Here is a 24,396-nt window from a genome sequence, read left to right as displayed (position 1 = left end):
CCTCTGGGGTCTGTATGCAAGATCCAACAATACTGTCTTTATTACACCAAGAATATGAAAAAAAAAAAAAAAAAAAAAAAAAAAGATATGGCACAGTAGCATGTTATAATACAAATACAGCAGCATGGACATCATCATGTTTACTGCATCTAGATGGAGATCAGAGTTACAGGTTATCAATATGTATCAATATTTTTATTGATTTCATTCAGAAATCACTGTCACTGTAAATAGCTTGTAAAATGTCTTTCTATTTTTTTGTATGACACCTAATAAAATAAGTCAGATATGTCTGCTACGCATTACAGGCATCAAGGTGCTATCTGAATTCTCACAATCCCTACACTAACACATGACAGCCAGTTCTTTACAGAGCAGGGACTGCACATCAAAACTATGTGATAGGTCTCAGATACACTGCTTCACTATAAGAATATAGATAAATGGAAATCAGTATTGCCATATTAATATTGACAAATAAAACATTTGTATGAAATTGAAAATATAAGGAGCATTTGAGGGGGAATGAAAGGAGTAAATGTTCATGGAAAATACAGTTGGAGTGGATGATGCCTTAGAAACATCCGGGTGTCATTTGATTATTCCAAAGAGTCGGTGCCGCATCTGAAGGCATGAGGTGGTTGAGGACGTTAATGTGCAACTTATTTCAGCACATGACGGTGTTAGGAGTTCTTGTGTGAGATTTTGATGGTGACCGCTTTGACCTCTGTGTACTCCTGAAGAGCGTACTCCCCACTGAAACAAAACACACACACACACACTACTGATAATGCCGTTACACACACTAGATAAGCACAATCTATCACTCATGTTGCAGTGTTACAAATAACAGCTTGTTACAGAAACATCCAATATGCTGGACGTGCACAGAATGACTGACAGATAAAATGTGATACTGCCATGCTCATAATACTAAAACAGAGCCAATAGTACAACGGTACTCACAGTTCCCTTCCGTTCCCAGACATCTTGAAGCCACCAAAAGGACACTGAGCGCTCATAGCATTGTAGCAGTTCACCCTGAAACAGAGCAGCCAGCACCACAGGACGTCAGACTGTATTAGTGTCACTTCCTGCTCTGCTGTGGTTCAATAATAACTAAACTTCAAAATAAACTGCAGCCAGACCAATGTACATGTAGGTAGCATTTCCAGTCTGTGTGCAGGGCCCTGCTTGTAATTATTGTAAATAAATAAATAAACAGATAAATGCATACATACATACATTAACAGCAAAAATCCATTCAGGCAGTAGTGGTGGTGATATGATTCACATGTAAAGTTTTGATGGTTTGAGCTCTACAAATGAATACCCTTCCAGTTTGAATGCACTGGTTTGGAGGGAGCAGTGGCACACTGGACACCTCACCAGATCACACAGAAACTATATGGATAGACCGACTCCACAATGAAGATAAATGGGAAATAGTGTTTTTTGGTGCTCAGTTGCACCTCTGTGCCATAGCCAATCACTGATGGGGCAACAGGTATTTTTAGCAGCTGGCAATGGCAAAATACCATCACAGATTTTTTAAAAATTTGATTTCATTTTATTATTGTTATGTGATTGTTTGATTTTGCTGAGGTTATCCATCTTATATGCTTTAGTGTTGAGTTACTCTTTAAGGGAAGACTCTGATAGCTGTGTTATGACCTGCACTGCCAGTATTCCCGACTCTGGGAAGAAGTGGTAGAGGAGCTGATTCATACCAGACCATGCCAGCCTGCAGGGCAGAGGAGACTGTGAGGGCCTTGTCGATGTCGTTGGTGAACACTCCCGCTGCCAAGCCGTAGTGTGTGGCATTGGCTCTCTGGATGACTTCCTCCACACTGCGGAAACACATGATCTGCTGCACTGGACCAAAAATCTGAGAGAGACGTAGATAGAAAGTGAGAGGAAGGGACGGAAACATGATCAAGGTGTTTTTTCGGTGTGCCTGGTGAGAGTGTGTGTGTGTGTGTGTGCGAGTGTACCTCCTCCTTGGCGATACGCATATCATCTGTAACATTGGAGAAGACGGTGGGTTGGATGAAGAGTCCCTGCTGGTTCCATGCAGAGCCTCCACACTCCAGCGTGGCTCCCTCCCTCTTCCCGCTCTCTATCAGCTCCATGATCTTATCAAACTGCTTCTGGTCGATCTGGAGAGAGAAAACAATCAGAACAGGTAGAAAACTGTCTAGATCTGGATATCGGTATTGGAAAAAGCCAACATGCATGTATTCAGTATTAAATGCAGCATTTTATATTTTATTTGAATTATTTTCCCAGCAGCACGGCTGGAGTAGAAGTGGCAAATTATTAAAAAATATTAGGAAATTGTTATTGTTTTTTTTTTTTTTTTTTTTTTTTTTTTTGTATAGCTAATTTTGTCTCACAAAACCTGAGACTTGGCCTACCACCTGTGTAAACAGTCAGTTTGGTAATGCAGGTGTTAAACTGAGAAGGTAAATGGGATGCTCTTACTTGCGGTCCCTGGTCCACTCCTGGAAGCAGCGGGTTTCCCAGAACTTTGGATCTGGCCTTCTCTACACTGAGGCGGACAAACTCCTCGTAGATGGGCTCTTCGACAAACACCCTGGACCCGGCCAAGCAGCACTGGCCCTGGTTAAAGAACAGACCGCTGTGGGCCTGCTCCACCGCGTACTCTACTGTGAGACACAGAGCCCTGTTTTAGTCGCACCTGATGTTGCTACAAGTGCAATTTAGAATCATTGAAATAAAAAAAATTAAGAGCTACAGATCACCTTTTGAGGCACGTTTGGAACTATTTTATACTTATACTATCTTGTTATGAGCCCCAAATACAGCCAAATATAAATTAAGCTTGCTTTTACTTATGGACTATAGTATGGACTATATCATATTTCTATTCTTGTTTATTCTTGTATTCTTGTTTTCTATTCTTGTTGTATTTATTCTGTGCATTCTAACCTTTTGCATTATGTTTCTCTTCTACACGTGTCCATCACATTTTGACTTGTTGCTCTGTTTTTCCTTTTCGAAGGAGTAATTGTTGAGGCCAGTATAACACAATAACATTTATCTTTTCTGGCAATGGACCAACACTTACTTCAAGTAAAGCAACCTTTATCGGTGAACTAACATACATACATGTGACACTAATCAAAGAACCAGATGTGCGCTACATTTGAAAGCATACATAAAAGCGTTTGCCAAATGAATTGCGATTATAATTGCAACTGTAAAGAAATACTCACAGTCAGAGTCAGCGAAGACAATGTTTGGGTTTTTGCCCCCCAGTTCTAGCGTGACTCTTTTCAGGTTGGTGTCACCTGCGGCCTTCTGGATGATTTTACCAACCTGGCAACCGACAGCAACAGTAACAGTAACCCAACAGTAACCCTAACAGTGATACTGCAGTGACCGAGCTGGCTAACATCACTAAACCGGGCAAACAGGGATAAGGTAGACTCACAAACAAATGACAAGACTTTAAGAATAGAAGAAGTCCGTAGACTAGACTTGACAACACAAGATTAGAATCGACTAGAATCAGCTAGAACAGAAAAGGACAAATGAAAACAAAATGAGAAAAGAGTACAGAATAGAAGAAGTAAAAACCAGAGTATAAAGACAAAAGACCAGAATAGGAGAGAATTGAATATCACAAAGGAAGATAAAATTGAAAAAGTACAGGAAAGGGACAAAATGTAGTACAATAGAGATATGATAATAAAATAGAACAGAAAACAACAGAATAACATAGAATAAATGTAAATTTACCTGAAGGATCGTCTATTTAATATTTAATATTTATATCAACAGATACTCACAGCAGTTGATCCAGTAAAGGCAACTTTATCGATGTCCATGTGGTGAGCAATAGCGCAGCCTGCTGTCGGCCCGTAACCCGGCAACACGTTCACAACGCCTGGAGGAAACCCAGCCTGCGCCCAGAGAGAGAGGGGAGAGCAGACGCTGGTGTGACTACGGCATCTGCTCCGCTTTTATGAAAGAATATTTTTAGAGGAGCGCTCTTTCTACTTTTACAAGCCGGCCATGACAATTTCTGATTGCAAGTTTATTGCTTTTGTCCACCTGTTCCTTTTTAACCGTTCTGATGTGGAGGAGAAGCAATAATCTTAATCTGCGTACCTCTTTGATGAGCGCTGCCATGTGCAGGGCTGTTAGTGGGGTCTGTTCAGCAGGTTTGATCACCACAGTGTTTCCACAGCACAGAGCTGGAGCGATCTTCCACGCAAACATCATCACCGGGAAATTCCACTGTAGAAAAAAATGCACAAAGTCTCTTGTAAATATAAATTATATTTTATAAGTGCGTCAAATCACTTAGATCGTCTTTGTTTTGCAGTTTTGTAGTGTGGTTACATGCAAGTAATTAAAACTTATGGTTTGAAAAAAGTGCTTTTACGTGCATTTATTAGACGGTCAGGATTTATAGATATTAATTATAATCATTTCTGATATGCTCACAGAACATAGAAACAGTATTATTAGTGATGCTGTCACACAGCACGCAGTCTTTTCCCTGTCAACTTTCTTCCTACTGAATGGTTTGTTTGTTTGTTTTTTTCTATTTACCGATGTGATATGAATAAAATCACATCAAGGTGTTTTTCAAAATAAAGCACAAGTTTGAGTGGAGACCTAAATGTTTTATTGAGTTAGTTATAAATAAAAATGTATGTATATGCGTTGCTACTCACAGGAATGATCTGCCCACACACTCCGATGGGCTCATGCCGTGTGTAAGTGAAATACTCTCCGTCTGAAAATGTTTTTTGCATGGACAGCATGAAATGCATGACATCTTATATGTTGTAACACCTGCAGCAGAACATGTGTATTTTTACTGATTGTTCACAGCCCAAAGTGAAAGGGGAACCGCTCACCAATAGGAATGGTTTTGCCGTGGATCTTATCTGCCCAGCCGCCATAATACCTCAGGGTTTTGATCGTGGCCATTAGATCTACAAAAAATGCCATGAGAAACACTTTTCCAGAGTCCAGAGCCTCCAGGGTCTAGAAATACAAAAAAACACAGTAACTATTACACAAAGGCCAGCTCTCTTACCCCAACTGCCTGGTTATAAATTAGCTGAGGATGTTGTGAGTGTGTGTGTCTGTATTTATGTCCCTCACTGCCAGCAGTAACTGGTCTCTCTCCACCAAGTCAGCCAGTTTGTTGAGCAGGTGACCGCGGTCCGAGGCATCCATGGATCGCCATGGTGACCCCATCTGGAAGGCAGCTCTGGCACTCCTCACCGCTTTGTCTACATCCTCCTGCAAGGAGTTCATGTTTGAGGTTCAGCACTTTGACAGCATATACACACACACATACATCTGAACACAAAAATGCATGTAGTGAACAACAATACGCACACACACACACACATTTTATAACACATATTCTAATGCCTCAGCTGCTGGTGCGGAGGTAAAAACCGTGTCTCTCAACATACTTACTGCATCAGCCTCCTCCACTTCACACAGTAACTCCCCTGTAGCGGGATTATGCACAGGAATCTTCCTCCCACTGCTTGACTCGTGCCACTCATTGTTGATGAACAACTGAAACACCACAGGAGAATTTTTTTTTTTAAATCATGCAGATTGTGATACTTCCATCAGCAACCCCCCTAGACTCAAAGCAGATCAAAGACTATCCTCAACACATGGAACAATGTATCAACTTTTCCAGGTCTGACAAAATCAATAACAGGCTTCCTATATTAAATGGGAGTCATTTTACTTGCTTGGATATATTTTATGAGATGCATCTGCATGCAGTAAAGCATGTAGATTAAAAGAGTAAATCCAGGTAATTACCTTCAACAGTAACCTAACTGATAAAGGCCCAGTAAAGATTTTATGGTCTTCCTCTGTTGCTGGGAACTATCTTTAATGTCGTTAAAACCAGACTTACATTCTCCTCTCTAAAACAGGCTACTAATTACAAACCAACACGCCTTATGTTCCTTTTTCTCCTTTGGACACAAACTATAACCTCTACATCTTTGGTACACAATGCTATAGGGTGAATGGAATAGATTAACAACAGGTTGAGCCACCTAAATGTAGACTGAATTATAAAACTCCATCTCCAGCTCACCATCTTCACAATTAAAACTGTAGTCTGAAAATGAATCCAAAATCATAATTGTCACCTCTAAAGTAAGATGCATTTTTATGACACAGATGAATGAATGAATTAACCAAAACAAATATATAATATATACAAATAAACACTGACCGAAAAGGCATAGGCAGAAGCCTTTAGCTTATTTCACCTATCCTTCCTACACTACTAATATTTCGTCTGCTCACTTAAATAATAAAATAAAGTAAATGAAAGACACAAAAACAAAATATGTGTATCTTGTTTACAGACATTTCTGTAATCAGAACCTGTCTTCCAAAGCTAAAAGGATTTGCTGTGGACTTTGACAGCAAAACTCAACATGCAAACACTGACTGATTAACATATTCTCAGTGCACTTGGGCTTGGCAATTTAGTGCATCCATCCCTAGAGTTTTGTTTGATTCTGTTCAGTCTGACTCTGGTTGTGGACTTAGCCTACCTTGGTATACTGGATATGCACGTCAGGGATGGGCATGGACAGGGCCGGAGTCCCAGGTCCCTCTACATGCTGTGGTCTGTGGTTCTGGTTCTGGTTGGGATCCTGGTGAGTGTGTCCATTACCCGGCTGCTTCTGGTGGCCTTTGTCAGGCTGGGAGCTCATGTTGAACTGTCTTCCTTCTGAAAATAAATAAATAAATACATAAATAAAATCACAAATGCGAAGCAGCGTGTTTATTTGCCTCTGCATGTGTGCTTGGTCGAGTGCGTGCATGCATGTGTGACTGCGTGCTTCCCCATGTGCTGCACTGCATGCGTGTTTGAGCGCCTGATTGCATAAGTGAGAGTCTGGATCACTGAGTGAGAATGGCTCCTTTCTTGTTTTGTTATAACCCTGTGCATAAGATGCCACCCCATCCATCTGGAATGGAGAGAAGCCATGCCAAATGAGGTACTGGCATTGTCAGCAGGGTAACACCACAGGGTCAAGGGCTACGACTGGCACCGTAAAGTCGGGCTGGCTCTGAGCTCTGCACTGGGCTGACCTCATTAGGACAGAGAGGAGCTGAGGACAGCAGGATGCCAGACCTGGGCAAAAACTACCGGAGGTCTGCTTCATTTCATTTGCCACAAAAAACTCACAGCTTGGTCAAAAATTGTCTTAACTGGCAAGACGTGATGAATGCTTATTTTCTCCAACTTTTGACAATTCATACAGGGAAATCTACTGATATAATTTCCACTGCTATTCCGCATGGATTAACATCACGCTGATGGTGACTGAAAAAGTGATGAGGGGCTGAGCTGGACTGATAGTACTGAGAGTATTGCGCCGGCACACAGACACACACTCACATAGAATCTGGCACAAACACATATGATTATACATTAATTTTATGCTTTGGCTCTTAAACATTTGTTTTATTTCACATTTGCTAATGCCAACCCTGGTAAATCATCATTCAATATTTTACAGTATTATTCACAATTTAAGAAACTCCATTCTAGGTATTCATTTAAAATAAGCTGTATTTTTTCCCCTCATCATAGTTTATTCTCATTATTAGGCCTGATCATTTTTTACACACCAAAAAATGTGAATTATTGATTTTAATTGGTTGTCTTTTACAGAGTTTAGACAGTCCAGTGTAAAAGCTAATACATGAAACTCTTTCCAATTAAATAATGCGATGTAAATGCCTATAATCCTGTGCTCTCTAAGGAAATTTGATACAGTTAGTAGGACAGTGATTTTTTTTAAAATCCAGATTGCAAATTTACAGCAATTACAATGACTACAATATAGCCTGAGATCAACAGCTATAAAGCTATAAAAGCAGCTATAAAAATGTCTGAAAATATCTGAAGGGGAGGGAGAATTAGACTTGATGCAAGTGACAGTTCCATAACACAAAAAGATAATTTCTTACTCAAATCCAGATTGAAACATATATAGCTGTCATAGTTTGTCTCATTTTATAAAGTAACCCAGTTTTTCTGATTTTATAAAGTCAAAGAAAAGGAAAGTCATTGCTATTTTAGAGAAAGTAGAGTTATTACCTGTGCAGGATGGTGCTGAGGTGCCTGCAGTTTGCTGGATTTCCACCCCAGTCACAGGCATGTTTGAAGTCCCCTGCCTCGGTCTGTCAGCGGCACTGAACCCGGAAACCCGCCGACCTCCTTAAATACCTCCCGCACCACGCAGCCTTGACAGGGGATGCGGTGGAAGGAAGCAGCGGGACCACGTAACGCATAACGGAGGGTCCCGCGCCTCCAGAGGCCCCTGCACGCGCTAATCACCGTTCAGACGGAACCAATCCCAGCCTACCCCGTGTGCCCCGCGAGGCAGGCGCGCGCGCCGCTCACTTTGTTTGACCATGAAACGCAGCATGTCACTGGAAAGCGAGCTGATCATTGATTTTTTTTTTTTTTTTAGATGAACTGATTGTTGTGCATATACATATTAAGAAAATGACCATGCCGTTACAATCTGTGTTTTTGACCTTTGCTCTCACTGCACTGATAAATAGGCTAGAGTTAAACTTAAATGACTCATAGGTTTCAGTGTTTGCTGCATCTTTATTATTAGGTTATTGGTGGACTAGTTGAAAGCTACCCCATGTCTTTCTTTCTTTCTTTCTTTCTTTCTTTCTTTCTTTCTTTCTTTCTTTCTTTCTTTCTTTCTTTCTTTCTGTCTATCTATCTATCTATCTATCTATCTATGTAACTACTTTTACCTACTTTCAGCAATAAAGACTACATGCCAATGTCAAGATGTTTAGGGACCTTTAAACTTTTTGAACTTTTTTCCCTGTGGAACTGAGCTACAGAAAGTGAATACTGACCCTTCAAATAAAATATTAACTCTTTTTAATGAATTCCATTTTTAACCAGGTAAGCTGAGGCAAGCACTCTACATCTGCCTCCTGCAAGCACAGACATTGGTACTTTCTTATCATTTAAGATGTGAGGGTGTCTTCTTGTATTGTCCTCTTACACTGATAAAGCCCGTCATCAACCAACATAAACTTTAAAAAAAAAAAAAAAAAAAAAAAAAAAAATGATAGAGGAACTGGCAGGTCTGGGCTGCAGAGGATGGGCCCAGCAAACGTAATTGGGAAGATGTTTGCTTTGATAAGGGCCCTCCCGTTGCTTCGCTGTCTCCCAGGAACAATGCGATCACATAACTGTCTGGTGTGCCCGTATTTTGATCTAGGCTGTCTGGAGAGACACACATCCCTTTGAGAATTATCCCCTGGGACAACACAACCTCTGTAATTAATCCTCGTTAAACGCTGAAAAGCGCCACAGAAATGCATTTGTGGAGTGTGGCGAAGCACGGTGGAAACCCTCCCAAACTAAAGTTTATGGCTGATTTGAAGCTGCAGCATGGTGCTCTGTGGTGATATTTCTCTGTGCTGCCAGCATTTTGTGGCACCCTCCACCCCAATAATCACCCAGAGCTGACACATAACCACGGGCTGGTCCATGCATGAATCGTTCTGTCCATTCATACATCCATCCATCAACCCATGTACATCTGCTGTTGTAAGATGTTCTGTGTGATTGGGAGAGTCATGACTGCTGTTCATCTTTATTCATGTTTTGAGATGTGACCAGAGCCAGCCCTCTGCTGTCATTTAGGGTGACAGCAAAGCAAAGAATTGTTGTCAGTGATGGAAGTCGTTTGGTGGTTATGTTTGGTGTGTTTTTGGAGTACAAACACCTTTTGGCTTGTGAGTACCAAAAACCTGGTAGTAGACTTTCTAGACTTTCCATACGAGTGCATGCCTTTTTTTTTTTTCTTTAGATCTGGAGTTTTGGATTGTGCGTGTGAGCTATGTGAGCTGCCGTGCTTTCAGATTTGAATGTAAGCAACACATTTTGCTTCTTCACCACCCAGTCTGGCTCCACAGAATCAGTGTGTGTGTCTCGGCTCTGTCTCCCTGGCAGCGCTAATGACAAGGCAATGCGAGTGGACCGCCTCAGCCTGGAGAGGACATGGACCAGCGGGTCAAAGGAGCTGTTGCTCAGCTTGACAGCACCCGGTGTCCCACAGTTGAGCCTGAGCTAAATCGACGGCTCGATAGAGAGTGAGAGAGAAAGCAGAATGTGGAGAATGAGATGGAGAGAGGAATGAGAGAAAGAGATGAAGAGGAGAATGGAAAAAGCAAGTGTAATGAGGGGGTGGGTGAAAGAAAGGAAAAGGAGGGATGCAGAGATAAGACAGAGGGCAGGAAAGGGAGTGAAGGCAACACAGGCAGGAAGGAGGGAGAATGTGAAGAGGCAAAGGTGGCAGAAAAGGGGGTGAGATAGTAATATTAGAGGCCATGAAGTAAAACTAACACATGATGAAATGGAAAAAGCCAGCCTGAATGGAAAGGAAACAATGGGCCCAGGCTAGAGTGCAGGGCTCTTTCAACAAGAGACCTATTATACTGCAAAACAGTCAAAACCACATGCTGGTTTTCCCATAAAGTTAATTAAGAAACTACAGTAGCAGTAGGTAATTTTATTGTCAGTAAATGTTTGGTTCACTTTCCCTTTGCAGACTTTAGTGCCACTGTTAAAAAGCTACTCAATGTGAACTGAAAATGGCCAGCATTTTGAACTGCAGTAAACTGGAGGCTACAGTCAATGTCCATTACAGCCCACTGATGACCTATAATAGCTGGGATTTTTTTCATCCACCCCTCAGTATCACTGTTTTTTTTTTTTTTTTTTTGTTTTTTTTTGTTTTTTTTTGTTTTTTTTTGTTTTGTTTTTATGAATTTTGGTGAGAGACAGCATGTGATCGACACACAGTGACCAGGCTCAGTACACCTCAGTTCAAACTGCAGGGCACAACGGGTCATGGCCCAGGCTGAAAAGACTTAGAGGGCCACCTTGTGACAAACTACAGAAATTACACCAGTCATCAGCGTGGTAGTACTCGATACTTTGCCCAGAGACTAATGAGAGCTCAACTAACTACAGGAAAAAAGGACGACATAGCCCAGTACATGTTTTCAGTGGTATTTTCATTAGTTCTTCCTCCTTGCAGTTCATTGCAGAAGCAGCTATTCATAAGGAAATTACTATCTAAAAAAAAAAAAAAAAAAAAAAAAAAAAACACACCATAATATCCCTTTGATTTCCTTTGACTACATTTCACATGTACTTTAGAGTAAAATATATGCACGCTGTTTCTCAAAATATACAAAATACATTTTAGGCTAATACACAGTCTTGAGATGGCATTCATTTAAAATATGTTTTGAGTGACCAAATCATATTTTGGATACTTACATGTTGGTATAGGTAATAACAAAATGCATTTCAGTCTGCAACAAAGGCCTAAATTTCATCATCTAGCCTACAAATATATAATTTTTTTACTTGCAGCACAGTTTGTGTTGAAACATCTAATATACCTAGATATATTTTTTAAGTTTTGTAGGACACGGCGTCCTTTATTAGCAGACTGTGAACGATATTTGCGGGTGGCCTATTTCTAGAGGGGAAGCGCTGAGGAGGAGGGGACAGTGTTGTGAACGGTTCCGGTCCGCGCTCAAGTGGGCCGATCCGGTCAATGACTCCCGTGGAACTCGTCCTTCGCCCCGCGCCAACTTTCTCGCCATGTGCGCGTGCATGTATTGTGTGAGTGCGGCGGTGCCCTCCGCAGGGGGCCCAGCTGCTTCTGGACGGGACGACCCGCCGGGACCGGCCCCTATTCTCACCAACAAGCTCACAGGGACCAGACCGTAAACTGCTGCTGCTTGCTGATGCCTGGTGAGTGAGAGTCTTTCTTTCTTTCTTTCTTTCTTTCTTTCTTTCTTTCTTTCTAGCTAATTATTCATTGTGATGATAAATTTATATTTCAGTTTATTAATTATTTGAGAAATGTTGATTTTAATGTTTGGGGAAGTGAGTGTTTTCCCTTCTATATTTAAGTTGTTATACTGTCCCAGTTTCTGAGCCTCTCACTTTCACATATCTGTTTTTTTTTTTTCTGTCCAATTCTGCAGTGTCTGGAATGATGAGACTGTCTTTTGGCATTCTCCACATCAAGGAGAGCCCTTGTGTCTCCCTGTCTGGTGTCACCGTGGCTCTGTGTCTTCTCACCCTCCTCCTGGTGACCCTCAGGGGCCGTAAGGGCCTCAAATCCCTCTACCACCATGATCAGCAGCATTCCCCACAGGACTGCACGAGACACCCGCCTCCCCCTGGCCCCGCACCGTGGCCTCTTGTTGGCAATCTGCTTCAGATGGGGGACCAGATCCATCTCTCCCTAACCAGCTTAAGGCTGCAGTACGGAGATGTGTTCAAGGTATCAGAATGTCATGTTTTGTATGAGATGATGTATTGGATAGCCAAAGGTTTCAACATTCAATCATTTATTCTTTCCAGATACATTTGGGCTCTTTGACTGTGGTCGTCCTAAGTGGGTACACCACCATCAGGCAGGCACTGGTTCGGCAGGGTGAGGCTTTTGCAGGGCGACCTGACCTCTTCACCTTTTCGGCTGTGGCCAACGGGACCAGTATGACCTTCAGTGAGAAGTATGGACCTGCCTGGACGCTGCATAAGAAGCTGTGTAAGAACGCGCTCAGGTCTCTCTCCCAGGCTGAGCCCAGGGGATCCGGTGCCACCTGTCTGCTGGAGGAACATGTGTGTGCTGAGGCGGCTGAGATGGTGGAGGTGCTTCGAGAACAGGCCGCTGCGGAGGAAATGAAGCATGAGAACGGCAGTGGTGTGGCAAGTATAGACCCGGTGGTTCCCCTGGTAACCTCGGTGGCAAACGTTGTCTGTGCCCTATGCTTTGGGAAAAGGTATGACTATAACGATAAGGAGTTCCTCACTATTGTTCACATCAACAATGAGGTCCTGCGGATCTTTGCCGCTGGGAACCTGGCTGACTTCTTCCCTGTGTTCCGTTACTTTCCGAGTCCGTCACTGAGAAAGATGGTCCAGCACATCCACAGGATGAACAGCTTCATGGAGCGGAGCATCGAGGAGCACATAAACACCTTTGATAAGGTAGGACGGCTGGCAAACACACTACAACATGTGCATTATCTGTGATATATAATATGTGATATATAATACTGGAACAAACAGGAACACAGGAAACACTGGATTATGTGAGGACTTTGATAAAAGGTTGATACATCATAGATTTACTTGTAATGACCCTCCATATGATCTGTGCCATCTTACTGGCATCTTTCTTTCCTGTGTAATCTTATACAGCACATACTGTAGATTACAGACAGACAGCTGCAAAGAAAAAAATGGAAGAATTAAGAGGTGTCTGAGAAAAAAAAAAGATAATTTAAGAGGCTTTTCTGAGGAGATGTGATTTAGCTTGTTATCATATAAAATTAAACCTCTTCATTAACTTTCATTTTATTTTTATTATTCCAAGCCATCACTATTGCTTATTAAATATGAGCTAAATGTGCACTGACTTGATAAACATTATCGCTGGGTTACCGTGCACAAGGCACAGTTCCCACACAAAAAGGCAGAATGTTTTCAGGACAGCTTATTTTGTGGATGGCGTGTTTGTAAGTGTTGCTTTTCCGTAGAACTGCCTCACTAATTTGCTGTCCATTATTTAATTTGACATTGCACACATACACTAGTAGCTGTGAGTGCAGTTGTAGCCAAAAAAATAACAAACAAGTTCCCTGGGTAGGACCTTTGTTTTTGCGCAGAGTGGCTAAAATGTTCGCACGCACTCTAATTAGGAATTAGCAACCTACTGGAAGACACGCGTCCTTTTGATGCTTATCATAACTGATTACTGTATTACTGTTTATAGCTAAATTATTAGTATAAAAAATCTGAAGCCCTGTTTTAGTAAATCACAGGTCGACCTAATAACAATTGGATTTTTCAAATGAGATTATGCCAGAACAATACAGTCAACCTTTGACTGAAGCAGCTGATGTTCACTTTTATTTCCTATCATTTCACTACATTGTGTTTGTGTGTATCCAGAACTGCATCCGGGACATTACAGATGCCCTTATAGCACTTTGTGAGGACAGAGAAGAGGATAAGGACAAAGCTGTGCTTTCCGACTCTCAGATCATTCACACTGTCATCGATATCTTTGGAGCAGGTTAGTTAACACTGAAAAAATAGGTAACGTTTTAACTTGGATTACTCTCATTATATGACACATACTGCTGGTGATGATGATTACACTGATCGTGGTGATGACATGGTCTGTGATGGTGTTATGTGTTATTTCCAAAAGGATTTGACACCATCATCGCTGGCTTACAGTGGAGTCTGTTATACCTCATCAAGTTTCCTGACATCCAGGACAGAATACACAAGGAGATAGGTACTGTCTTTAAATGTCGAATGTTTACAAGACCAGCCACTGCAATATGTGTGAGAAAGTGCACCCGTCCCTCCCCTTTATTCTTTGTTAACCAACATATTTCTGTTGCTGGAATGAGAGCTAGGGAAGATCTTGAATGATAGAAGTTGTGTTTTTGGCACCATACAGGAGAGCCTGACTCTTTTTCAGTAAAATCTGTTATTGTAAAGGAAAGATGAAACAGAGTCAGTGAGATGCCAAGGAGCAAGGGCCTGTCCAGTGTCCAGTTTCATGAATGAATCATAGTCCAAGGATGAATGGTTGCCCGTTAATGACTAACACATCACTAATGAGCAGAGATTGCCAGAGTGTGTGGCTCCAGTATAGATACAGTAAAATTGCTAAGCCAAGAGGAAAATAGGCTGCTTCACGTGTAGGCTGCACACACAGAGATAAATACCAGTTTTAGCCCTTAGTTTATCAATTAGAAGAGAGAATATTCACTCAGGGAGGAGAGAGCTGTGTTTGGACACTTTTTAGAACACAAAACTCTGAAAATGTGTCATTTCTGCAACAAATTTATTGACACAAGAGGAGTCAAGGAACCATATCGTTTTAGGGAGTATTAAAACTGTACGCTGAATCGATGAAAAAACCCATCAATACCCAGCAACCCTCGTGCCCTTATTGGACGGACACCAGCCGCCAGAGACACACTCACAAAAGATCAGTCCAATTTGCTGACGCCAGAGCTACTTTTGAAGCGGGCTGAGAAAACTGTTGCTGTCTGTTCTGAGGCACGTTGTGTTTCCACAACGAGAGTGAGTGGGGGAGGTGAGGGACGGGGGGGGCAGTAAGAGGAGACAAGATGAATCAGACTGAGAGAGGGAGGGAGAAAGAGGCAGAGAAAGAAAGGTTAGAGAGTTGAACCAGACAGGCACAAAGGCAGTAACACGCAAGGCCTCCAACACACATGGTTTAACATTCTCCCATTCACTCATCATGCACACTCATGACTCACCATTCACTCCTGATTCACACACACACTCATGAATCACGAGGTGAAAACACTTTATTCAGGTAAATTATGAGGTTTCATTCACTGGTGAATGAAATTAGTGAATTAAACCACAGAGTTTTTAATTGGTCTTAAAATCACCCCCAATTTTCTTTTCTTTATAGTGGTTTGTGAAAATTCTTTTTTAAACAACTGGCTGTACATATTTCCAAAATCAGCGGTAAGACACAGCTGATTCTGACTTTTGGATGAATCCCCAACTTTTTAACCCCTTAGTGAGCAGTGGCACAACTTTATTTTACATGTTTCAAGCAGACTACAGATTAAATATGAGGAACCACATCATCTAAAACCTTTTTTTTCTCTGTTTATACACAGCTAATTACAGTAATTGTATTTTACTGAAGACATGAAGCAAAAGTGGGCACTTTTCCATTTGAACTGAGTCAGTCTTGATTTTATCGCAGTGGTGTAGATTAAGGCATATCGTTAAGTTTTGTACTTGGCTGAGTGCAGTAAGAAAATTTCAACTAACACACACACACACAAACCATGACTTCAGAGTTTTTAAACAGCCCCACAGTTCCCTCATGCTATTCCTTTTAAACCTCAGTCGTATTCAGGTGTAAATGTGTGACTGTCTCTTTTCCATTCAGATGAGCACATCGGTGCGGCCAGGCTGCCCAGGTTTGCGGACAAGCCTAACATGCCTTTCACTGAGGCGTTCTTATATGAAGTGTTTCGCCACGCGTCCTACGTCCCGTTCACCATACCTCACTGGTAAGAAACACTTCATGTTTCTGAACTGTACGTTACATGTTTTTGTAGTACATTCAAAATTCGGTGCATTTGGGTGTATCTCAGCTGTCTTAAGGCCTCCTTCCTCCCCTGCAGCACCACAACAAACATCACCCTGAATGGATTCTTCATTCCCAAAGACACTTGTGTCTTCATTAACCAGTATCAGGTCAATCATGATGTGTGAGTAACCATTATTGATTATCACTCAGTTATGGCTTTTGCTTTGACTTTTATAATTCCCACTTGCAAAGAAGACCACAACTATAAATCAAAGAGTCAGCTCTTTGATTTAGGTGAAAGGATGCCTCATTCATTTTTTTTTTCTTTTTCTTTTTTTAAATTGTTTGTTCAGAGCCATTTTCAGCTCAGTCTTAAACTGGTCTAAAACTGTGGTGGCTCTACACACTCACAGCTTAATGTTTCTTCTGAACTCTGCAGGCTTTCCACAGTATCTCACTGCTTTGGTTGGTGCACATAGTGTAGAGATCAAACTCAGGATATTGTAGATGCCCTGGCCAACTCAGATCAGCTGCACTGCTGCCTACTCTCTGCTGCAGTGAGGAGGATTTGCTTCATCTGATCATTTCAAAAACCCAGCTCTGTTTCTTGGTCTGTTTTTGGTGCGTCCCACTCAGAGCACCGAGACACACACAAGTCATGGCCAATTCATGCCTTAAGAAAATTAAGCTGCTTGGAGGATTTCTCTACTTTCTGTTGTACATCACATGCAAGGCGTGTTTTTAGCACCACAGATTTCTTTCCATTTAGCAGCATGTTATTTCTTTCTATCTATTCATCTCCTTGGCTCATAAATGTGTCCTTTACACTGGATAGGGGGATGATGCGTAGGAACCACTTGTCTCTCCTCTTGCATTATTTCCTTTTGATTTGTAATTTAGTCCTATTTGACTTTCTGGTATTTTCCTTTCTGTTTCCTGTCTTTACCTTCCGTTCTATGTTTTTAATTAGTCATCTTCATCTCTTTGCCCTGGTCCAGTGATCTATGGGGCGACCCAGATGTGTTTCGCCCTGAGCGCTTCCTGGATGGGTCAGGACGCCTCAACAAGGAGCTGACAGAGAAGGTTCTCATCTTCGGCATGGGGAAGAGACGCTGCCTCGGGGATGGATTTGCACGTTTGGAGATGTTTGTCTTCCTCACCACGCTGCTCTACGGACTGCGGCTCCAAAACGTTCCAGGACAGGAGCTCGATCTCAGCTCCGACTTCGGTCTGACGATGAAGCCACGGCCCTACCGGATTATCATCTCCTCGAGGCTGTAGACCCTCAAGAGCCCAAATGATGCTGGAATCTAATAGCACCAATCCGAACAAGGGCTGGGTTTCTTGTATTAATATTAGCCGTTAAGATACCTCTTACTAAGACCTACTCGAGATAAGATGGCAGCATCATATAATAGCCTTGACCTCATATTTATTCAAAAACCTCACACATGAACAACAAAAGGGAAATCTGCACACAAATGTTTCGAAATGATGACGAGATTATATTCTAATAAGTTTTTTTTTTTTCTGTACATAAGATATTGAAATTAGTTAAAAAGTGAATACTAAGCTACTGAATAGAGGAATGTTATGTACTAACTGATGAGCCTGATGTTTGTGTTTCTTATTTAAAAATTGGAACGCAATGTTTGCTCAGCGAGGGTCATTCAAAGTGCTACTGCGCCTGTACTTTGTGATAGGGCAGACTCACTCCGCCTTCTCATCCCACCACATTAAAAATGAAACCATCTTGAAAACAGCCCTTCATTAAAAGCCCTTATCTTAAGTTATTAGTTACAGTTAAACACTGAGGGAGGGAGAGAGAGGGCGTTGTTACAGATTAGTGATCAGCGCCGCGGGCGTCAAACAGTGTTCACACAGGGTTCATCCATACCCCCCTCATTCCGCCTCTCATCTTCCACTTCGTCTTTCCTCCGTATCTCCTTCTCATCTGCCAGATTTCTTTTCATCTCCCCATTCTCTCTCCCGCTCCCCCCTCCTCCGTGTCCTCTTCCTCTTCTTCCTGCCATCGTCTCCATCCCCTTGTTCCTCCTCCTCTTTAACTGTAGCTTCAAGGCATACAGTGACGAGCTAACTCGTCCTCCTCCCCTCTCCAAAGTCTTTCCCGGTGGCTGTCTAAGTGATGGAGGGGAAGAAAAAAAAAGATTTATAATAGTTCCCTGTCTTCTTTAAACGCCCTCCTCCTCACCCATCATTGCTGTAACCTCCAATACACCCACATTAGATACAGTCACTGGATTGTACCAGACCTCTTTGAGGGAGGTAAAGAGGACAGTGAAATGCACAGCAGCTGTGAAATCAGGCATTTCTATTTTCATGAGCTAAATGTAAAGTAGCATGGCAATATGTGTCTGATCAAAAGGAGAGTCCGGCAGTATTCCTTACGGGAACTTCATCTTCAAATGGGAAGTTTGAAAGTTAGGTTGATGAGATTTTTTTTTTCTTTTTTTTTAATCCTTTATTTATTCAGGGAAAGCTGACAAAGTCTCCAGCAGCACACAGCTTCACATACTATCCACAACTGTACAAATGCATACCTGTGAGCTGCCAAGTTTTAGCATCCCATGGAATTCAGGGGATTCAAACTGGCAACCAGTTTGGTTACAGTCCACAAATCCTGACAAATCACCATGACCTCTGAGAATTAACACTATCTTCTTTTTAGTTCTTATTTCCTGTTTAATATGAGAGGATGCTGTTGGCACGGTTCATATGTTGGTTGAAGCAAAAGCTCTCTTTGGTAGGACCGTCACATTTTGAGTTGATACTGTTGGAAAAATACATTTTTGGACTAGGTTTTCAAAATGAAAGCCTCCTCTATAGATATATAAAGATATCTTTGATTGTAGTTGACTGTTCATGAAATCGTATCAGCGTAAGAAAGCTAAAAAGTGAAAATGTTCTAATGTGAAATAGTGATTTGAATGTAGACTTCTAATATTGCCTTTGATTGTTGTTGTTTTCCTGCAGGGAAATCTGTGACACGAGAATAAGAATAAACATGAACATGAATAATTGCTGTATTGAAGAATTTGTATGGCTTGGATGAAATTACATTTAAGTTAATATCTTTTCTATGGTTTACAGAGTCACTATTGCCAGGTAACTCACAGTTTCTTGTGACTTGCAGACTGATGCCTCCAGTACTGCTAACACCATCATAGTGACAGTGGGCCTACAGCTGTTTACTAAAGGCAGAATTTTCATTTTGCCTGTGTGTGGTCGTGCGGGATTTGAGGGGGCAACACACACAAAACCATGCACAGTGAGTGAGAGTTGGGTTGGATGATTTTGTATGTATGTATGTTTGATTAATTAACAAAATACCTCCAGTGAATGAGACTCCTCAGTCCCCTCATCAGCCCTGTTCCCCTGCTCTGTTCCTTCTGTACCGCTCTGTGCCTTTGTCCCTCACTTAGTTCTAGTCCACAGAGCTCATAGTATGGTTTAAACTTTGGATTATTAAAGAATAACAAATCACATTGAGCATGTGCTAGTTGGCCTCTGATCTAAAGCGGCCAATAAAACACAGCACGCATAGTTAGGAATCATGGCTCTAATGTGGCATGATAAAGAGAAACACTTGTGGGGCCCACCATGGTATAGACTGAAAATGCTGAGCAATTAGGACTGGGCCTCACTCCAGACAAAAGACAGTCTACTTATAGCATCTGTACCCTCAGCACACTCAAACACTGAGCCCAGCACTGCCAGGCTATCCTGAGTCACATGGTTTTCACTCTGTGTTTGCAGCCTTGGCTGTCTGCTGTCATAGTGATGGTTTTTAGGACGACCCCAAGCCTGGAGTGAGACGTGGCTGCCCCAAAAAACTGAAATTAAACTCAAATTAACCAAAGGTTGCAGAATAACTCTCACTGTTACCTCTCAAAAAATTAATGCAGTTTTCAAAGAAAGCTACTTCCAGGGGGGCTCCAACAAAAAAAGAGGAATAGTTAAATTTTGGTATAATTTAATTCCTCAGAAATTATTACCATACAAAAAATGTGTGCATAATTGTTAAACATTACATAATAATCTTATCATTTTCAATCTATTTGTGAATGTTCAAGTGTGACACCTAAACAATTTAATACTTTAATTTAATAACACAGCCAAAATATATTTACATAGCAGCATCCTGTGGGTGAAATCACTTCAAAATGGTCATGAAAGTCAACCTGGAAGATAGATAGATAGATAGATAGATAGATAGATAGATAGATAGATAGATAGATCTTTTATTTACAATACAATAAAACATTATATGTGAGATAAAACTTAAAAGGCCTTCTTTATTTGAGGTACTGTGTCCCAAAAGCAGGGACACACTCACCCTGGCACGCTGAGCCCTGAGCAGCCTGGCCATGGAAGTTTTACCCGCCAATCAAGCCGTAAAATGCTTCAAAGTGAATGTCTTTTTTCCCTACCACAATAGAACTGCAAACCAATTGGCCAAGTGACTTCCTAATTGCCCTGCCGGTCCTACAGGGGGCCCCGTGTTGCGGGGGCCTCACTCCACCGACCCAGGCAGGGAGCTCCCATTAACAACCTGCACGCAATGCCCTGAATGCCACTGTTTCTTTTCTACTCTGTCTCTCCGTCTCTGCTCCGGTAACCATTTCTCCCTCTGACTCCCTCTGACTAATCGGGCGCAGAGCCAAATGAACATTAGAGTATATTTAGTTTTTCTTTATTCTCTCGAACACACACAGCCTGAGAACAGACAGCCTATTCAGCGTCTACAATAGGCAAAAAATTGATTCTAAAAAATAACTTTAAAACCTGCTCTAAACACTTTTGGTCAGCCATTGAACTCAGCAATGGTGGAGCAGGTCAGTGCAGTTTAAATCTCTTCATCTTCCACTGTCTGCCCTGACCTCAGCTTCATGATCACCTATGAGAGGAAGAGGAAGGAGAAAATACACAAATCAAGTTAGTGTGAAAGTTACAGTGCAATATCTCTATCTTACATTGCAGTATAACATTTTTTTTTACTGTATACACTTTTTTACTGTATACACCTGCTGTCCATCACTAAAATGGCTTTGACTGTGACTGAGAAAGGCAAAGTACCTCTTTGAGCTGGGCAATCTCTTTGCTCTCCAGGTTTCTCTGAGCATTGTTGGTTATGGACTTCACTCTTGTTGCATAACTGGGAGGTTCAGGGAGTTCGAGTGTTAGTGTTCACAGTTTGTTTGCCTTCATGTATGAAATATGACAGTATTGCTCTCTCTGTGTCTGTGTCTGTGTCTCTCTCACATGAGCGAGGTGAGCGTCTCATCGATGTTGCATTCTGAAGGAGAGATATTGACGATCATGAGTGTTTTGGCGTTGCCGCCCAGGGAGTCCTGCATGATCTGGGGTACACGAAATAAAATACACACTTTACATGTGGCTCGCCTGCAATTCTACATCACACTGTACTCATGAAAGATGAGACACATATGATGTAACATACAGTAGCATTATGGCTTTGCTATATGTATTATAATACATTAAACAAGGTTTAGTTTGTTTACAGAATTAAATAACTAAAATAAAATGGAATAAAATAACAGAATCACAGAATAAAATAACTAAAATGCTTCTTTGGTAACCTGGGTCAGTTTGCTGTTCCTGTAGGGGACATGGGGCAGTTCAGAGGACAGAGCTGAGATCACATCACCCAGGGCGCTCAGAGCCTTGTTAATGGAGTTTGCCTCCTGGAGAGGAGAAGAGAGGAGAGGAGAACAGAGGAGATCAAAGGAGAGGAGAGGAGAGGAGAGGAGTGTGGACTCCATGGAGCAGAAAGAATCAAAGAATGACCAAGAAGAAGGGTGAAAAAAATGAAAACATTATGCAAAATCTTATTCTGATTGATTCTGTCATCATTCAAAAACAAATAATCAAGAAATGAAAAAAGCAACCTTGAGCTGGTGGTTTTTTGCACCGGTCTTGGCTGCTCTCTCACTGCCCGCCAGATCGACCAGGCTCAGCTTCCCGCAGCTCACACTACCATTGGTCAGATTCCTGCTCTCCACCATGATGCCAACGATGAGGTGGGAGCGGGAACTCTCCACATTCATTTCTAAGAAACCACACAAAAACAAAACTAAACTAAACTAAAAAGTTACTAACTAAAAAGACAGTCTTCAGAAACTTTTAGTTACACTCTCTAAGGAGCCTGTAGATTTTCACCTCAAATAAATATCACTGATAGCCAGTTGTAGTCAAGGTATTATTCATGGATAATTTGATTAAAGTCTGATATGGCCATCATTCTGTATCATTCCTCTTGCTTCTTGGGAAACGCTGTATGTGTGTGTGTGTGTGTGTGTGTGTGTGTGTGTGTGTGTGTGTATCAACAGCGAACCCAATATAAACATTTGCTCAAGTTCTTCCCAGCCACTCATGTTGTCATCCTTGTAACTTCCATGTCTTTAGCTGTGTCTCCCATCAACAGACTGTAATATGGTGAGACTTCATAATGTCACAGGGGTCATAAACTAGTTCAGTCTTACATAAGCTAACCGTACCACGCAAGTACCTTGATGACCTGTGCATGTATCTATAAAACAATGTTGCTCCTCTTCCTATGCTGACTTCACCATTTGGCTGCTGTCCCACTCACCACCCGGCCCAGTAATGATGTACCTAACTACCGTCCCCTCACACTGACTGTAACTAACACAATTAATCCAAACCATTTAGCAGGGGCCTATTTGAACTGGACAGCATGGCACGGTATAGTCAACTCAGCTCACTGGTGGCAGAGATGTGGCGGTTGGCGCAGGCCTGCTGGAACAGAGCGTAGAGCTCCTGGGCGCTGGAAGCCTCCTTTGTCTCTGCTCCTTGGGCGAACACAACCCCCTTTCTGTTCCTCTTGATCTCTACCCGCCTGGACTGACCATGGGACTGGGCCTCACCAGCCAGGCTCGCAAAGAGGTCCTGGAGCCGGTCGTTGTACAGCTCAAGCATATAGACTGAAACCTTGGATGGAAGGACCAAAATGCACAAATAGGAGAAGGAGGAGTTGGAGGGGGCAGAGAGGAAGAGATGTGAGGTGAGAGAATGGGAAAAGACAGGAGGTGAACATAAAGATAAGTGCGCTTAGATAGTTTTTGTCAGTCATATTGGTGTAGGACAGGTAGGTAAACACTGACTAGGATCAGAGCGCCTCAACTTCCCCTCTCACCTTGAAGTCAAATTTGGTGCTGTTCTCCTGTATGATATCAAATATTGCATTGAAAGCTCTCGGCATGATGCCCGGGTTCTTCTGCTCCTTGTCCCCCACCATGGTGAAAGTCTTCCCCGAGCCTGTCTGGCCATACGCAAAGATGCAGACGTTGTATCCGTCGATAGCCGACTGGATCAGTCTTCAAGGGGAGAGGGGAGGTCAGTCAGGAGTGCAGTTTATGCACACACCGGTCACTGATCAGAGAGCAGTGTAAGCCTGACCTGTTGGTGTCCTGGAAAATCTCCTCCTGTGTGGTCTCAGCGTTGAACACCTTGTCAAACTGGAACTCCCTCTGCCCCCGCGGGGTCTCCAAATTGACAGAGTACTCATCCATTTTCTCCACGACGATGGCCCCGCCCTGCGTGGCCTCAGCTCGATTCAGAGGTCGAATCCGACAGAATACCCGGATTTTACCTGAGGAAAAAATAAAAGATGTGAAAACCTAAAAAAAAAAAAAAACTTAATAAGGAGGCCTGAACTTGACATGGCACAATTTGATTCAGAAGTGGTTAACTTTAGCATTTACCTTTCATGTTTTCCACCATGTTATAGTACTTTTTTCTCATTGTCCTTTCTGAAGTGTAGTTCTCTATTATCTTCTTCTTCTCCTCTTTCTCTTGCTTCAGCTGGAGAGAAAGGGGGTGTAAACGGGTGACAAACAGATTGAAAACATTGATAGTCCAAATAACTCTGCCTAATGCAGCAAATCATGTTATCTTACTGGGAACCGTAACTTTGACAAGCATATGGTACAAATTATTTAGTGACTAAAGTTACCATTTAACCCGTGAGACTTCACTCGACTAGAGAGCTAACCTGATCTTGCAGCAGGAGGAGCTGCTGCCCGACTGTCTTTATTCCCTCTGAGGTCCGGATTGTCCCCTGTCCCAAGATGTCCTCCAGCTGGGACACTACATCACTATCTGACATGAAAGAAAC

The 24,396-nt window shown here is 42.1% G+C and overlaps 3 protein-coding genes across 3 annotated transcripts; 1 reads left to right on the top strand and 2 right to left on the bottom strand.

Annotated features, from left to right (window-relative positions):
- Positions 1-253: 253 nt before the first annotated feature.
- Positions 254-8,359, bottom strand: LOC115365556 (retinal dehydrogenase 1). The gene is made up of 14 exons (XM_030060629.1): positions 8,144-8,359; positions 6,585-6,763; positions 5,470-5,574; positions 5,146-5,286; positions 4,896-5,025; positions 4,710-4,771; positions 4,138-4,266; positions 3,816-3,929; positions 3,240-3,342; positions 2,485-2,669; positions 1,995-2,159; positions 1,731-1,888; positions 967-1,041; positions 254-756 (listed from the first exon to the last, which is right to left on the bottom strand). The coding sequence occupies exons 1-14, from the start codon at positions 8,202-8,204 to the stop codon at positions 684-686; spliced, it is 1,680 nt and encodes a 559-aa protein (XP_029916489.1). The 5' UTR covers positions 8,205-8,359; the 3' UTR covers positions 254-683.
- A 1,848-nt stretch (positions 8,360-10,207) lies between these two features.
- On the top strand, positions 10,208-17,498 carry cyp1d1 (cytochrome P450, family 1, subfamily D, polypeptide 1). Its single transcript, XM_030059259.1, has 9 exons — positions 10,208-10,390; positions 11,748-11,826; positions 12,091-12,392; positions 12,473-13,102; positions 14,069-14,192; positions 14,331-14,420; positions 16,074-16,197; positions 16,312-16,398; positions 17,216-17,498. The coding sequence occupies exons 1-9, from the start codon at positions 10,208-10,210 to the stop codon at positions 17,496-17,498; spliced, it is 1,902 nt and encodes a 633-aa protein (XP_029915119.1).
- A 3,586-nt stretch (positions 17,499-21,084) lies between these two features.
- On the bottom strand, positions 21,085-24,055 carry kifl (kinesin family-like). The gene is made up of 9 exons (XM_030060916.1): positions 23,984-24,055; positions 23,679-23,871; positions 23,416-23,596; positions 22,985-23,210; positions 22,148-22,308; positions 21,839-21,943; positions 21,501-21,598; positions 21,315-21,393; positions 21,085-21,135 (listed from the first exon to the last, which is right to left on the bottom strand). Exons 1-9 carry the CDS (start codon positions 24,021-24,023, stop codon positions 21,085-21,087), a joined length of 1,134 nt encoding a protein of 377 aa, XP_029916776.1. The 5' UTR covers positions 24,024-24,055.
- Between the last annotated feature and the right edge of the window lie 341 nt (positions 24,056-24,396).

Source organism: Myripristis murdjan, chromosome 9, assembly GCF_902150065.1.
Source record: "Myripristis murdjan chromosome 9, fMyrMur1.1, whole genome shotgun sequence".
Lineage (NCBI taxonomy): Eukaryota > Metazoa > Chordata > Actinopteri > Holocentriformes > Holocentridae > Myripristis > Myripristis murdjan.
The sequence above is the reverse complement of the archived record's forward strand: the minus strand, read 5'-3'. Positions and strand labels throughout refer to the sequence as shown.

Coding starts and splice junctions, on each gene's coding strand:
- LOC115365556 (XM_030060629.1), bottom strand. CDS start 8,204: ATGCCTGTGACTGGGGTGGAAATCCAGCAAACTGCAGGCACCTCAGCA. Junction 4,772..4,895: donor CGGCAAAACCATTCCTATTG/GTGAGCGGTTCC, acceptor AAACATTTTCAG/ACGGAGAGTATTTCACTTAC. Junction 1,889..1,994: donor TGCGTATCGCCAAGGAGGAG/GTACACTCGCAC, acceptor CGTCTCTCTCAG/ATTTTTGGTCCAGTGCAGCA.
- cyp1d1 (XM_030059259.1), top strand. CDS start 10,208: ATGGAGAGAGGAATGAGAGAAAGAGATGAAGAGGAGAATGGAAAAAGC. Junction 11,827..12,090: donor AAGCTCACAGGGACCAGACC/GTAAACTGCTGC, acceptor CCAATTCTGCAG/TGTCTGGAATGATGAGACTG. Junction 14,193..14,330: donor CATCGATATCTTTGGAGCAG/GTTAGTTAACAC, acceptor TATTTCCAAAAG/GATTTGACACCATCATCGCT.
- kifl (XM_030060916.1), bottom strand. CDS start 24,023: ATGAGAAAAAAGTACTATAACATGGTGGAAAACATGAAAG. Junction 23,597..23,678: donor ATTTTCCAGGACACCAACAG/GTCAGGCTTACA, acceptor CTCCCCTTGAAG/ACTGATCCAGTCGGCTATCG. Junction 22,309..22,984: donor CCGCCACATCTCTGCCACCA/GTGAGCTGAGTT, acceptor GTGGTTTCTTAG/AAATGAATGTGGAGAGTTCC.